We start from the raw sequence: 15,602 nt of genomic DNA on the forward strand, positions 1-15,602 counted from the left end.
ATAAGGCTATAAGAGGGAGCTGCATTACAATAAAAATATATGCTTGGAATCAATTATTTTTATTACTCTAAAAGCCATACTAAAAATGTTTCCATTTTTGTGGAATCAGCACTTTGATTTTCCAACTCAAAGAACCAAAATCACAGGAAGTTAAGGGTGTATCTGCTCTGTGTTCTCACATATGGAGAACTAATTGAAAAATAAACAACACTAAATTAGTTGGAAACTTTTGTATTGGGAGTAGACTTTCGTTTTGAAATTAAAAAAAAAAGATTAGTCATTTCAAACTTTTAAATATCATTTTAAAACAACTGTTTTTTGTCCCTCATCTGTTAGACAAAAGTAAAGATCCCTTAAACTAGAAAAGGCAATGACATAAAAGCCCAAAGTGAAGCTTAAAGACTATTTATTTGTAATCTAACATATCGACAGGATAAATATGGAAGATCAAACAAGAATAAATATAGCATTCAGAAGCTGGTAGCTATTAGTCGGTTTCATCCACATCCCTAAGTGCAGACCTACATTAATAAACAAGCCTTAATTTTATTTTAACTCATTGCAGTATTTATCAAATTAATTTTCAGAAGCACTGAGGAGACATGGATGTCAATTATAGCTTTGAAAAGAAATTATACATTCCCAAAAAGTTAATCCTTGACAGTTTTCCTTTACATTTGCCGTTACATGTCCATCAAGCATTTTATAAAAACTGTTTTTTAGGATGCAAACATGTCACATTACATATTGGTATAATTAAAATACAGGGCAAGATCATCACTGGGTACTAATTATAGTTCAAATCAACTCTTTTTTTTACCTTCTTAACCTGAACATCCAAAGGCAAGTCATGCTTTTTTTGTCATTCAAGTATCCACCATGCTCTAGGACTGTACTGCAAGTTACTTTTATATTATAATGCCTCTATTGCATTCATGTATTGCCATATATTATAAACCACAATCATGCATGCAAATCATCAAACAAAACATGAGAAGAAAAATACAACTATTTTAACACTATCCTCTGCAGTATGCCTTTAAACTCATGCAAAATTGCTAATACAATGCAAAATCTGTATAGTTTTGAACTACTGCAAACCTGTTTCTGAAAGTTCAGAAATATTTGACCCTGAGATGCCTTTACATAAAGCCACACTGGGAAGTTCTAATTGTGCTTTGAGTTCACAGATGTGGGTAAGCCACTTCTCATTAAACTTTCTAAAACTTCATGAGCCCCTTTGACATGCATTTTCTAACACAAATATAAACATTGACTAGCTTGTGCAACTTTGTTTTGTTCTCCTTTGGAGGGGAAAAAGGATCAACCACAAAAGGAAGCAGCTTTTTTTTTTCTTATATGGTATATGCTTAATCCCATAGAAACTAATGCAGTCTACTGTATTTAACCAGTTTGTAATTTAGGTTTTATCACTCAGTAGAAAAACATCAGGGACTTTGCTATTTTTAGATAAAACAGATGAAGGAAGAGGAAACTGTGACCAAAAAAAAAAGTGCCCAAGAAAGCGTTGAGTGTCTTTTGATCAAAAGACAACAAATACAAATGAGCTATACAAATGCAAAGGGGGGTGGGGGAATCAATCATCCTTTTCATGTTTTATTCATTCTTCAGAGTAGGAAAGTCTTACTCTCTGCCCGCCTCCAGCCTTTACCAATGTCAGTGGACAAGAAGCATTGCATACACCGACTTTCAGACTGCAATCTCAATTGGTATTTCAGTTCTGACATACTGACAACTAAGCCCAGCACTTACAAAGTCAGAATTTTCTGGTCTGCAGGTGAAGAAAATGGATGCTCCAAGCCAGAAACATTCAATCTGTGGCCCGTCTGGAAAATGCATCCTGCTTGCAATCTGCTCTGACCAGCTTTGTCTACCTCTTTGGGACTGTGCAGCAGACCAAGAGAGTTGTTCTGGTTAGTACCAGCTTCCATTTGGCTGCAGAACCTTATCAGGGCAGTGCAGCTCCCTCCCATCACTTTGGGCTTTCTGCCCGTGCAGCACACAGCACCCCTACTCACCTGTCTGCTTCCTGAGAAGGACTGCAATGACTCAACCTACTCCCAGCAGCTCTGTCTTCCAGGCAGACAGGGAGTAAGGTGCATGAGTTTTTTCTGCCAGCCACGACCACCCACTCTCCTTGAAAACTGTAAGAAGATGCTTGCTGAGATGTACTAAGACAATGCAATACTGAGTGTATGGAATTTATGCAAAAGGTCTGCCGTGTGCTCAGGAAAAGCTCCTGATATATGGTCCTTTAGAACATACTACGTGATCCGCTCAGCCAAAAAGCTGGATCTATTTCCCAACTGAGTATATGTGTAGTAAATCCTGATTTGTAGTGTGAACTTTTATTTAACATTAATTAAAATTCTAAAATAGGAACACTTCATAAGTTGGGAAGCACAGCTTTTAAGCCTATTAGCTAAATAACCACCTGTAATAGCATAAAAAGTGATCATTATGGAACTCTAATAGGTTAAATACATGTATTATTCTTCTATCAGGTGGCCTAGAGAGATTATTGGTAAGAGCTACAAATCAGCTGTGAAAACTTCCAGACCTATTCTATACAAAGAGCTCTAAGACAATGTGCAATGTGCCTATGGATCAGGAAGCAACACAGACATGCTACAGTGGACAACAGCCATACAGAATCACAACGTTTTGGTCTGTTACCTTTCTAAATTATGACAGTCCAGTCTTATCAGCCAGGGAGCCCACTCTGATTTGCAAGAGTTTCTTCACATACCAAACAAAGCTCACTGGCTGCTTCTAAGTAAACAACAACCATAAGAAAACAGAGAGTTTTTGTCTTTGGGGGGTAGGAAAAAAAGGCAGGTCAGATGGAATTATGCTTCAGGCTGAACACAATACTACACAGGCTGCCCGTGAGATTAACCTAACCTAAATAGTGACTTAACAGACATGGATGTGAACTTGGCTATGTTACTTACAGTCAGCAACAAACCTTAAAAACTACTTGTATAAATATTTGTGCAATTAATCCAACGTTAAAGCCATTTAGACGTTTTTACTTACACAGTACAGTAAAATTTCCAGTGTACAAGGGCATGATCAAACTTCAAGCACATTTCAGACTCTAACATCCTGTAGGATTAGATTTAATCTGTATTTTTTCCACTTACTTCAACATCCAATCAGTCATTTATCTATATTTGTTTGCTTATTTTCTTTCTGTACCTATCACTAAAGAATTACCAAACAATTAAACCTTTTTTTTTTTTTTCCTGGGGCTGTAGGAAATATTTCTTTCTGGTCTATAGGCCAGAAAACCAGAAAAATACCAAGTCAATCAATATATGTATCTGTGTATTTTAAGGCTTATATTAATATATGTGCAAAAGTATGCTTTAATTGCTCATAATTCATGCAGAAGATAGCCTTAAAAAGCAAGTATTAATCTTTTAAAAAGTAGCCTTCACATTAGTGTGTTCTCTTTGTACTCTTTTATTCGCCCCCACACTCTCTGGGGTATATATTCTGAAATTTCACGCATACCATAAAGTATCTTTGGAATGTTACAGTATAATTGTTTAGAGAAACATTTAATGGATGAGTAAGCATCAAGAGGCCATGGCTAAGGGAAGAGAAAAGTTAAAATGCTAGAAGCATTTTGCATTGAATGATCTCAGCATGAGGACAGGGTATAGACATTCGATCCAAAAATCTGGTATTGACTCAAGCAATATAAAACCAGCAGCCAGCACCACAGCATATGAAGCCATTCAACCACCTAACAAAACATCTGTTGCCACCCACCTCTTTCAAACTGGACTTCAGTCACTGCCTAGTAAAGCAATCAAATGCTACATGATATTATTAATAACATAAATATTATGATAGGGGATTACATGATCTTGACAGCTGCTTTTTTTTCTTAATGGTCACTGTTTCCTAATTTACAGCACAAATAATTTCCACGTACATGATACAGAAATGCAACAGAAGTAACTGCAAAAAAAAAGCTGGGCACTGAGTACAGACACGGCTAAAAAAAGCTGAACATTCTTTCACTACAGGAAACTGCTGGAGACAATATGCTGTAAATTAAAGCCAATTTTCCCAAATTCCCTGAAGGACTGCTCCTCCCATGGATTCTACAAATCCCTCAGCAGAGGCCCATCATGAGAGTTTTCTCGGGACTTATTTCCTGAAAAAAGGTTTTAAAAGCAAACCCAAAATTAAATGTATGGTTTATCAGGATGAAGGGAGCAACCCCCTCACAGGCCTAACCTTACACAGTTGTTTCATATCCTGATCATTAGAGAACAGCTGAAGTAGTTTTTACTCCCAGTTCCTCCACCTACCTATACTTTAAGTCAAGAAAAAGCAAAATAATTACATCCCTACCTGAATTTTTGATCAGAAGAATGGATACTGCAGCAGGAGAAGAGACATGCCAACATGTACTGCTCTGGAAATCAAGCAGTTCTTTTAGCACCAGAATTAGGAAAGCCAAGCTTCATATAGACTTGCATCACAGTTGATTATGGGTTGCAGCTGAAGCTTGTCTTATAACCGAGCACCTAAATTCTCTGTCCAGGTGGATTCTGTGGTGCTTAATATACGAATTCTAGCTGCTGCAGTAGAGTTTCATCTATTTAGCTTTGCACTTCCATAAAATTTTGAGAAACCTACAGTCTTTGAGGAACTCTATGTTAAATCTGGTGGAGAACAGGTAACAGGTTCAAATACAAAAAAGGAACACATAAACAGAGTGATTATACAAATCTCATCTTGTTTAGAAATCTGTCAAGAAGTAGCATGTTCTGTTATGCAGCCTTCTAGTTTCTGTCCCAATATATTTTCCAAAATTCCTTATCTAGTTGTAAAATGTGTGAATCTAAATCATACATAAAAATAATGGATTGCACATGTTGTTTGGTTAAGTCTTCAAGAGATATTTGGAGGCACATAAGACTGCACAGGAATTCCCAGGTCACTGAATTTATACCTTACTATCAGAAGCAGTACACCAGAAAATTTCTTCCAGACAACTTGCAACCCCATCTTAAAACTAGTTTTCATTTTGCACCCCTCAACTGACTGGACTCTAAGTAATCTCAAAATTAGGGTACTTTTTTTAAATTTCTGGCTTAATTCATTAAAGGCTCCATCCAGTGGCCATTTCAAGATAGATAAACACATAAAATTGTGTAGGACAAGCTTCTACATTGCATACTCTAGTGTTTCTTTGTCTTCCCTTCAACAATATAGTGATGTGCTATTACTGTGTATCCAGATACCACTGTCAGATAAATTCATGGTTTTAAACCTATAATCTTTTCTAATTGCCCAAAGGCAATTCCAAATATTCCACTGGGTAAGTTTTCCTGTAACTACTTTCATTTGGTGAATTACAGAGAACCATAATACAACTGCTGATGTTAAAACAAGGTCTACAGATTACTTCTTGTGTTACAACAACCATACCAGAGCCTTTGAGTATGTCTTTGGGGGCTATGGTAATGGGGAACACAACACAGTTTACAATGAAGTCTAACAAACATGGATACGTTAATCTTTTCAGCCACTTAAATCCAGGAAAATCAAAAGCAAATGTCTTCCTACCATAGCATCACATAACCCAATCCCAAATACTTGAATCGTAATGCCTGCTGGGATGTTTTCTTCTAACCATCCATTAGATTTCTTATAATACTCAGCACACACATTCCTCCACAAGCTGGATTGATTTCTTCAGTTTAACTTGTTTTTGCCAAAGTCTCTTTTAGTTCAGCATTGGCTGCCTGCCTAATGAAACAACCTTTCTTTATGCCAAAACTGTCATCTTCGGTCGTACAAGATGCATCTTACTTAGAAGCATGTACAATGAGCACTATGTTTAATGCCTGAAGAACCGCTATTTTGAAATGATCTCTAGAAATACTTAAAATGATAAAGAAGTAGTCAGTACCTAAACCCCACAGAGAAAAAAAAATTCTTCTAAAGAAAGATATAATTTTTTTAATTTTTGTATTTAAATATATTTTAAAATGAACACCCTAAACTAATTATTAGAACATGAATATATATGTTTAACCACAGACAGCAGTGAGAAAAGTGAGGCTCACTCTGAACCTCAAATTGAAAGCTTCAATCTCACTTAGTGTGAAGTCATCATTACATAGTGATCATATGTACCAGAAACATTTCTCTTACTTAAAAGTCTAGCATTTAAATTATAAAAAACTGATTATCTTGGTAAACTATCAAGCGTTGCTAATGAACAACAAAAAATAAATAACGAAATAAACCTCTCGCTGTATTTTTCTGCCATAATTTCAGTCACAGCTGAAATAAGAATACCTGTGTAAGAAGCTGTTCTTCAGTCAGATTATTGATCCAACGAGTGTACCGTTCAGTAGACATAGGTGGCTCTCTTCTGACTTGGCAACCAACAATCTAAGGCAAAATGAAATGAACACTGTGTGAACTGCTCTGCACCCACATGGCAGCAAAACAAGATCACAAAACAGGCATTCAGAAAACAGGAAATCCAAGAATTAAAATCATAATCTGAAAATTAAGAATAAAGAATCTTAAGAATTAAGATTATAAATCTGAAAACCTCCATTCTGTAATCACCAAAGTTAGAAGCAAGTGAAACAAATCCAACATCATCAAACCCTAAAGACAGAACTGTAAAACCAGTGCTGAGAATTAACGTGAGAAAGAAAACCTGGTTGATGGAAAATATGAAGACAATTCAAAATGTGATTTAGAAACAAAACTTTAAAACCAAAAATCTTTTCTCTGTTTCTTTAGTAGTACATCACACTTACACACACACACACCATATCTTTGGTTTTTCTTACTCTTTTCTAGTTTGAGCGTTGGAAAGCAGATATTATAGATGAATGAAACACCTCTGATGAAGTTACTATAAAGATGAAGTTAAGATTTCATTCTAATTTCTTCTCCTTTACATACAGGATAGTATCCTCATCTAGATAATGATATCATTATACATATGTAGCAGTCCTATGCTTGAATCATATATGGAATTAGAGGAACACAGAGGAAGAGAGGGATTAATATGCTTAAAACTCAGGTAAAATGTTCTCCATAGTAGTAACTTTAAGTTCACTTTTTCTTAAAATTACCTAAATATGCTCTCTATACACATACACATTTTTATTTCCACAAGGCTTTCTAATTATTTTTAAAACCTGTATTTTCACAAGCACATGAAAAAAATAAATCCTTCTTCAAAGAAAACAAATGACAATTCCTTTCTTAAAAGCAAAGGAACCAAACAGCCACAGTTGGTGCTCCTGGTGGCCTTTCATAAGACTACCATGGCCATACCAAACCTATATGCAGGGCACATAAAAGCCAGCATCTCCCTCCTGCAGGAGACAGTACTGTAAGACATCATTTATCCACATTCTTCAATTATAATGACTTTGCAGGAAAATATACTTAACAGTATAAATGCATATTATTGTGAACAGCTGCATTTTGAGCTTGCAACACAGCAGGAAAATAAATGCCTAACAAAGCTAGCACTTTGTAAGAAGTGAGGAAAATAACTATAAATGCCTGACAAAGCTAGCACTTTGTAAGAAGTGAAATGTTCGCACTTCCCTCTACCCTACCATAACAGTGAAATGTTTTGCACAGCACAAAGACTTCCTGCTTTCTTTTCATTTTCTAGAACCAAGATCACTCAAGACTGCTTTTAGAGGCATGTTTAGAGGTATGATGAGAGGTATGTCCTCTCATCTTAAGAGGTATGTTTTACAGACAGATCTTGAAATTGTCACCATGTGATCAAACTTATTCCTGGATCCTCAGCCAAAAAAATCCAACCTTTTCCCTCTTTAGTGATACTATTCCTTTCTCAATGGGACTCTGACTCGTGACTAGCATTCTTGCCTTACATAGCTGCAAGATAAATATCACCCACACACAGCAACACATCCTGAGCCTTCGGTACGGCTCCTGTACAGCACGGCTCATTTAACCAGCTTCTTTCATCCAACCAGAAGCGGGTTTATTTCGAGTACAAATGGCTTCCTCTGGTTCCCCGGTGTAAGGTGTGGCATCAGAAGCAGTGCACACCGGTTCCCATTTCCTCCATGTCTCACAGAGCTCTTTTATATTCACTTCACTGAATATTTCCTTTTAAATTCAAGTGAAAGGTTTTTCACTGTTGCTTCTTTCACAAATTTTAAAACACATCGATGAAATCCCTGCTGGCCTATTTTACATCCATTCAGACTCAGAAAGTAAAAGAAACTCTCCATATTAGAAATTTTATTTCCAATATTTTGAATATCCACTTCCATGCAAAAATTGAGTTCATCCAAGAATCAACTTTTTGATCTAATTAGGCAAATTTATTTGTATTATTACAAATGCTAACTATATACTGGCTTATACCTATACCTAGATTAAACTACGTTATACAAGAAATGCAGTACATATCAGATTCCAAGTAGGAACATGCTGTGATGCAGTATTAATCGCCTTGTATAGTAAACAGTAACATGAACTGTAAAAAAATATTTTTTCTGGCTCATGGCAAAGGAATATGGCTCTTCATGGAACAACAAAACTCTAATCAGGACAGAAAAACATGACAATCCTTTCTGCTACCACATTAGATAATTCATTTTCTAGACAGACAATGCCTTCGTATCATATATGAAATATGGCTTATAGCTTATTGAGCTGTTTACTTAAATAAGCACTAGCATCTCTGCAAGGAAATACCAAATAATTTATAACTTATCACAGCAAGAAATGGTGATGGATAAGAAATATTAAGATCATAAAATAGTTTTCTGGTTTTACCTTAACTACCAACAAATACATATTCTGAAAAGCCATACAAGTAAATTTAAAAATTATAAAGGTCTAGGTGGTCTCAGATAGAATGCTACTTTGACATCTTAAGATACATCTGTGGTTAGGCACCTGAATGTCTCCTCTCTAGTAACTGTCACTTCAATGATTAGGAGTGAAGTTAATAAAGCATATCTAACTAAGATTATTAGAATTGGTCATGGATATGTACTTTATGCCACTAAATTTAAACATTTTAGGAGTTAGAGCACTGTAAAACTATTAAAACCAGCATAAAATAACTATAATTAAAACGGTCAAATTAATAAAACTAGAATAATTGGGTTCTCCATGAAACAGATGCTCTAAATTGGTCACAGCACGCTGGGTTAGCCATATTGTGCAAACTATAAATCTAATGAGCATGTTCAACTACTTGTTGATCAATACAAAATTCAGGGTTCTGATGATATTCAGAGGAACTAGATTATTACATACATTACAAAACTGTACTACGAGCACATGCACTGTTCTGTGAGTTACAAAATTGTTCCACTGAAATACAAGAGTATTGCTTGCATATCTGATACGTGTATAAATCAAGTGTTCTATACTCAGCAGCAACAACAGCCGTCAAATTACATGCCAGAACTTGTTCCAACTTTTCACTAGTGTTTGCTTTTAAATGCAATGTCCAGAAAGAGAGGTTTCTTATTTTCATCATTTTAGAGTTTTGTGTTTCCCTCGCACATATAAATGGAAAAAGAAGTGGGTGACAGGAAGCACAGATTAAATGAGTTGACAGTAATTAAAAACAACACATTTTCTGCAGATGTGGCTTTTTTTTTTTTTTTTTTAACATCACTATAATTTCCTCTAACACAAAGAATCTCTCTTATTCGGGAGACAGCCAATGGATCAGAACCCGCCTGTCATACTAAAGAGGAAATAAGAAGGAAAACCTAATTGGTCTCCAACTTTATCCATCCATTTTTTTCCATCTTAGTTTTATAAAAAGGGGAAGTGAACAAAGAGAAGCGAAAGCATAAATTCTCTATAAGGTATTAGGCACCTATTGTCCACTGTATATATATAAATAAAACATATGTAAATACATACATGTATATGCTTGTACACATACATATAAACAACATATTCTATGATTCTATGACCATACAAACTGACAATCAAGGACTTAATTTTCATAGAAACATAAGAATGGATTGGGTTGGAAGGGACCTTAAAGAACACTTAATTCCAACCCCCCTGCTATGGGCAGGGACACCTCCCACTAGACCAGGTTGCTCAAAGCCCCATCCAGTCTGGCCATAAACGCTTCCAGGGATGGGGCATCCAAAACTTCTCTAGACAAAACTCATTTTTTGTAAAATCTGAAAAAGCAATCTGGAGATATCCCTTTTGTTCATACAGGGAGGTTAGAATGACTAGACTCCTAATCAGAGTTCTTCAATTACAAGTCTAAAACTATGTGGGTGAACCCAGGTTTTCTAAAAGTCACAGAAGGGACCATGTACTGGTACCATATGCCATGCAGTCAACTCTAGTAGTCTAACCACCAACGTAACCTTCACGACTTGAAAATTCTGAAGCCCAAAAATCCTACCAGAGCCATTTCATAAATCCTTCTGTGCATCTTAGTTTTGTCACTGCATAGTTCACTGAACAACCTGCCAGACCAAAAAAGGAACATGCTATACATACCAGAGGGTTTCTAGGCTCTGCTCATTTATACCCAAATCTCTCCTTCAGTTAACACAGGGCTTTATGAAGTCTCACCAAATTTTCAGCATTCTGTTTAACCATCCCTTCATTAAATTCATTTGAATTGTTACTTAGAAATCTACCATGGAAAGAGAAATCCTACACTGTCTCAGTCTTTTTTTTTTTTTTTTTAATTTTTAAGTAGTCTTATGGAATAGTGCTTATAGAGTAATAGTTACTTGCCCGGGCATGACCCAGCAGAATCTTGTCAGATCACTGATTTCTCACTGGAAACATCACTAACAAAAATTTCTACCACTTCTTTTTTGTCATTTAATCATAATAACTAGGAGTTTCTCATGCTAACTGGAATGATTGTAAAACTAATATTTAACTATTAAAATACCTAAGTATTGGACTACATTTTTGCCAATGGCAATAAGCAGCTTCACTCATTTAACTAAATGTGAACAGATGACTACACTTATTAATGTGTACCTTCACCCAATTAAAAGATAACGAATAATAGGAATTATATCCTTAAACCTCTTTCATTTGCAGAACACTGGAGCAAGTAAGGAGGATTGTGTTGAAGAAATTTATCAGCTCCATTTTCAGTTCTGCTTCTTACTATTTTTACCTACAGCACGTAATTAAAGCTCAAACTTTATCTAAATCCATAATTTATAAAAATGTAATGGGATGTATATAGTTAGGGTATTACTGGGTGATATTCCATCAAATTGAAATGGTGCTATATTAAGAACCTGTCTGTAAAATGCTAATCACTATGGAAGTAAAATTGTGTCAATAATAATCATGCTTGCTCAGGCTTGATTTGACTGCTGTAGATGAAAGGAGATTTACAAAATACAGCTATTTACCGAGCAGACTTTACATTGAGTTCCCACACAAGTACATGGTCATCGCAGTAACTGAAAGGCTGTGTTACTAACAACACCCTTACATGGCACAGCAACAGCTAAACAGACTAGATATTTATACCAACCATCAGCATTTTCGATTTTAATCTTACTAGAAACAACACTTTAAACTGATGTTGTTACAAGTACTAAAAGATCTTATTTAACTTATATGGTGTTTGTCTTGAGGCCCAGGACCCTTTATTTTTTAAAGCAGCAGAATCATTAGAGCCACTAGTATCTTCAATCATTTAAAAAGACTCTGGTGACTTAGTGTAATCAAAAATAAAAATAAATGAATGTTTTTATGTCATTAAAATCTTTCCAATATGATATACTCAGGAAAGAAGGTGTTAAAATATATTTCCTTTTTCCTCCCCAATACACGAAACCTGTGAAGCATTTGCATTAGGTATAAAGATACAAAACAAACTCCTAGACTATTTAAAGTTCTTTCAGTAAGTATAAAAATGTGTTAATAGTGCTGACTCCCCAGTGAAGTCCCTTAGGTCAGATGAGTATCAATTTCTGCAGATGTTCTTATCTTGTAGCAGTCTTTATTTTATTTTTTTTCCTTCAAAAGAACACCCGTTAAACTTTCTTTTTAGCACTGGTTCTAATCCAAAGTCCACAACAGGATGTTACAGGTTTATTTTCAGCACATAAAAAAGAGTAATTAAAAACCAAGGAAGTATGAATGTACTTCAGCAAATTCACATAAAACCCAAGAAGTCAAAGCATTGCAATCAGAATGAGGACTGCTGAGCATCACATCATGCACACGTTTTAAAAGAACTTTGTCAAATAAACAAAATCATGAAGTAGGAACACAGTATTTTTGGAAAAAATTCAAGTATCACTGAAGAGATACTGCAGCAAGTCTGAACAGGGAAGTGTGAGAATTCAGACTGTGTTCAATTATGACAGAACACAAATTTAAGCGGTTTCTGAAAGCTTTTTTTTCTTTTTTTTAAAGGTGAAGGAGCAAGCTCCTGTGCTTTTGATGACTAGTTTGGCTAGGAAAAAGTACCACCCCTCAGAAATCCTCAAAACCCTCATTCAAAATCATCAATCCAGGGATAAACAAGATCTAAAGGCTCAACCTTTACAGTAAGGCTACTGCACATGCAATATGAACTTGTTGCAAATGAAGTAAACACTTTGAATTCTGACAAAATGTTTAAACAACCTGTTCTTTGCATAAGGCTTAGGAATAATCATTGATGACAATAATGTTTACATGACTGCAGTTTTAAAACCAAGTTGTGTCTGTAGCTCCATAAAGTATGATTGCATTAATAACAGCTATCACCACAGAGAAATATCTAACATGAGGAATAGGGAATCTTACTTTTCAAATGTCACGTACTTCAAGACAGTTTTTAAAAAGAAATATTCTGAAATCTCCATAATCAGACATTTATCAATATGTAACAACAATCCAGTAACAACCATTTGATGGGTTTATTGGCATGTGGAGGCCATATTAAACAAAACTTTAATCACGAAGTGGCACAAGTTGAGATGTCTCTCATTTGGAATATTTGATAAAACGTAAAACAGATTTAAACTGACATCATGACTTTGAAAAGCACTGTGGCTTTTCAGAAGTACCAAATTAAACAGAATCTTAAGGAAGTTGTCTAACAAAAAGTGAAGATGCAGCTGAACTCCAGCGATCTAGGTGATGTACATGGAAAGGCCCAATTAATGAAAAACACTGTAAGAATAATTCTCACATTGTTAAAAAAAATATTTATATTGGATAGTCACATACATTTTCCACAGAGTGGAGAAAAAAAGTAAAGACAATGCAGTACACTGGAACTCAGTACACAGTATTGAAGTTCTAACACCCAGAATAATTAACACTAGTTCATGAAAACATTTATCTGTACACTTTATTCTCCTGGATGAAAATTAAACTGATTTTGGACTATTGAGAATTTTTAGCACCCCAAAAATAAAATTTCAGTTCATTTGCCCCATTCCTGGATGTGTTCAAGACCATTCTGGATGAAGCCCTGAGCAACCCGATCTAGTGGGCGGCATCCCTGCCTATGGCAGGGGAGTTGGAACTGGGTGATCTTTAAAGTCCCTTCCAACCTGAGCCATTCTATGATTCATTTTCCACTCTGTCCATGCCAAACATGGACCAGATATTCCTCAGATCTCCTTAAGCCCATTTACTGTAGCAAATTTCTACACAGATTGGAGCAAACTAATTTGATCTGGTCGCCTATCAAGACGTGCCAGTATCCAATCTGTTTCTCTTCGATAGATGTTCTGTGAATTAACGCTTATATTGAAGCTAAACTCTAGATGCACTGCTCGCTAGGACATGCCTGGGCAACGCACAGCGACCTACCTCAAATGTGCTGAGTAAGGGAGACAGAAGGGGAGGTTATGCAAATTAACTAAGGAGAAACAAAGATTACTTAAGCTCTACATGATGAAGATTTTAATCAAGTTCATGCCCAGAATAAAAGCATTTATCAAAGAACAATCTGCTAAACTATCTGCATGACCTGGAAGATGAAACACCAACAAGGAGATTGGTAAAACCTGGACTTGAGTAGAAGACACAGAACGAGAGATTACCAACAGCCACCAGCACGTTACACGCAGGAAGGACAGAATTTAAATGGAGGTACTTTACTATCACACCAAATGAAGGTAGCATTTCAACATTATGAAATTATGTTTAATGACAGTTTAGTGAAGCTTCATATATGCTTATTATCTTTTCACACCTGCAAAATTACATACGTGCTCTCACCTCATTTTGCATACAGACTAAAGCACTAATTTAAGTAGAGAAAAGGCACTCATCCCTCAGGAATAAAGGCTCTCACTACAGAAAAGCGTTGCTAACCCCTTCCTCAAAAAAAGCAGATGAGGAATGGCATAGTACAGAACACATTTCTACCGTGTAATGTCATACTGCTATCCAAATTTGCTGGATAGTTCATGAACACTTTCAGAATTCAGGTCACTTCCCAATGAGCTTACTACAGACTTGCAACTCCAATGGAGCCGCAAATTAATTCTACATTTTCATGGGTTTTGGTTTAGGGAAAAAATAAGTACCAGGTGTAATTGTATGAAAATCCACACAAGATTTAGAGCTTCTCAATTCTAATTAGTACTAGGCAACAAAAGACTAGTTTAAGATGTAGGTACAGGAGATATGCATTACCTCAGTTTTGCCAGCTCTAGCTATGCAAAGAAGGCTATCTTGTCCATTAGACTAAACCCTTGCCTAAGCGCAAAGTAATTACCAGACTGCATAATAATCATTTTGACTCCTAACAGAAAGTATACAGATGAGGCACAGCATGCAGTCTGAAGGAGCAATCTGTTTTTTCAGGACTACTCCAACATTACACTAATAAGAAAATACAGCAAACAAAAGGCTTTAAGATCTTTCAGAGGTGACCAAACTCTGTTGGTATGTGGAATGTAATCACTACACACTGACTGCCAATACTCCCAAACTGCTACTGTTGACTGCTAGTTTATAAGGTGGCCTCCGTCTTTATTTTTCTTCCCATTTTTATTTTTTATCCCATTCTCCCCTTTCATCATGAAGCAGCCTGGTCTGGCACGAAATAAATAAAACAATCCCGTCTTTATTCCAGACTTGTGATAATAAGCAGAAACAAAGGAGCCCCATTAATTTGATATATTATGGCACAGCTGCTCAGCAAAATGCTACAGTGAAAAGTTTCTGCTGTACAAGCCGGTGCTCTAAGGAGTGATGCTGCACTCAAATTCTACCACAAGAGTTTCTACATGTGCAGTTGCATACCTGAGATAAGTTGGATGTGAACACTATGTGTGATGGATGAGAAGGCAATGTGTTCATTATTCAGCAAAGCAAGACACTGAGAACAAACTATTTACATGCACCATTCTATTTGTACACAAAACAATCAGAGCACACTCTCATTTAAAGAGCTGCTCTGCTGTGCAGGACTGTGAATGAAAACTGGTCTAAACTACCTTGAAGTACCTCCCTCCCCTCAAGGACAAGAGCTAGATCTAAAATTTGGAACTCATTGACAGATGATACAAAAACGCCTGTTAGTCTTTTTGCAATCAGAACACTGCAATGCCCAA

The 15,602-nt window shown here is 36.0% G+C and overlaps 1 protein-coding gene across 3 annotated transcripts in view; it reads right to left on the reverse strand.

Annotated features, from left to right (window-relative positions):
* The window catches only part of B3GNTL1 (UDP-GlcNAc:betaGal beta-1,3-N-acetylglucosaminyltransferase like 1), a 123,807-nt gene that overhangs the window by 82,401 nt on the left and 25,804 nt on the right, over nt 1–15,602 (reverse strand). For 2 of the 3 annotated variants that reach the window (XM_032199681.1, XM_032199680.1), the window contains exon 6: nt 6,352–6,447. In XM_032199681.1, the coding sequence (XP_032055572.1) occupies nt 6,352–6,447 (96 nt within the window). Of the gene's footprint in view, nt 1–4,392; nt 4,437–6,351; nt 6,448–15,602 lie in introns of those variants that run through there. The other variant, XM_032199682.1, reaches the window with a different exon arrangement.

The sequence above is a fragment of the Aythya fuligula genome, chromosome 18 (assembly GCF_009819795.1).
Source record: "Aythya fuligula isolate bAytFul2 chromosome 18, bAytFul2.pri, whole genome shotgun sequence".
Classification (NCBI taxonomy): Eukaryota; Metazoa; Chordata; class Aves; order Anseriformes; family Anatidae; genus Aythya; species Aythya fuligula.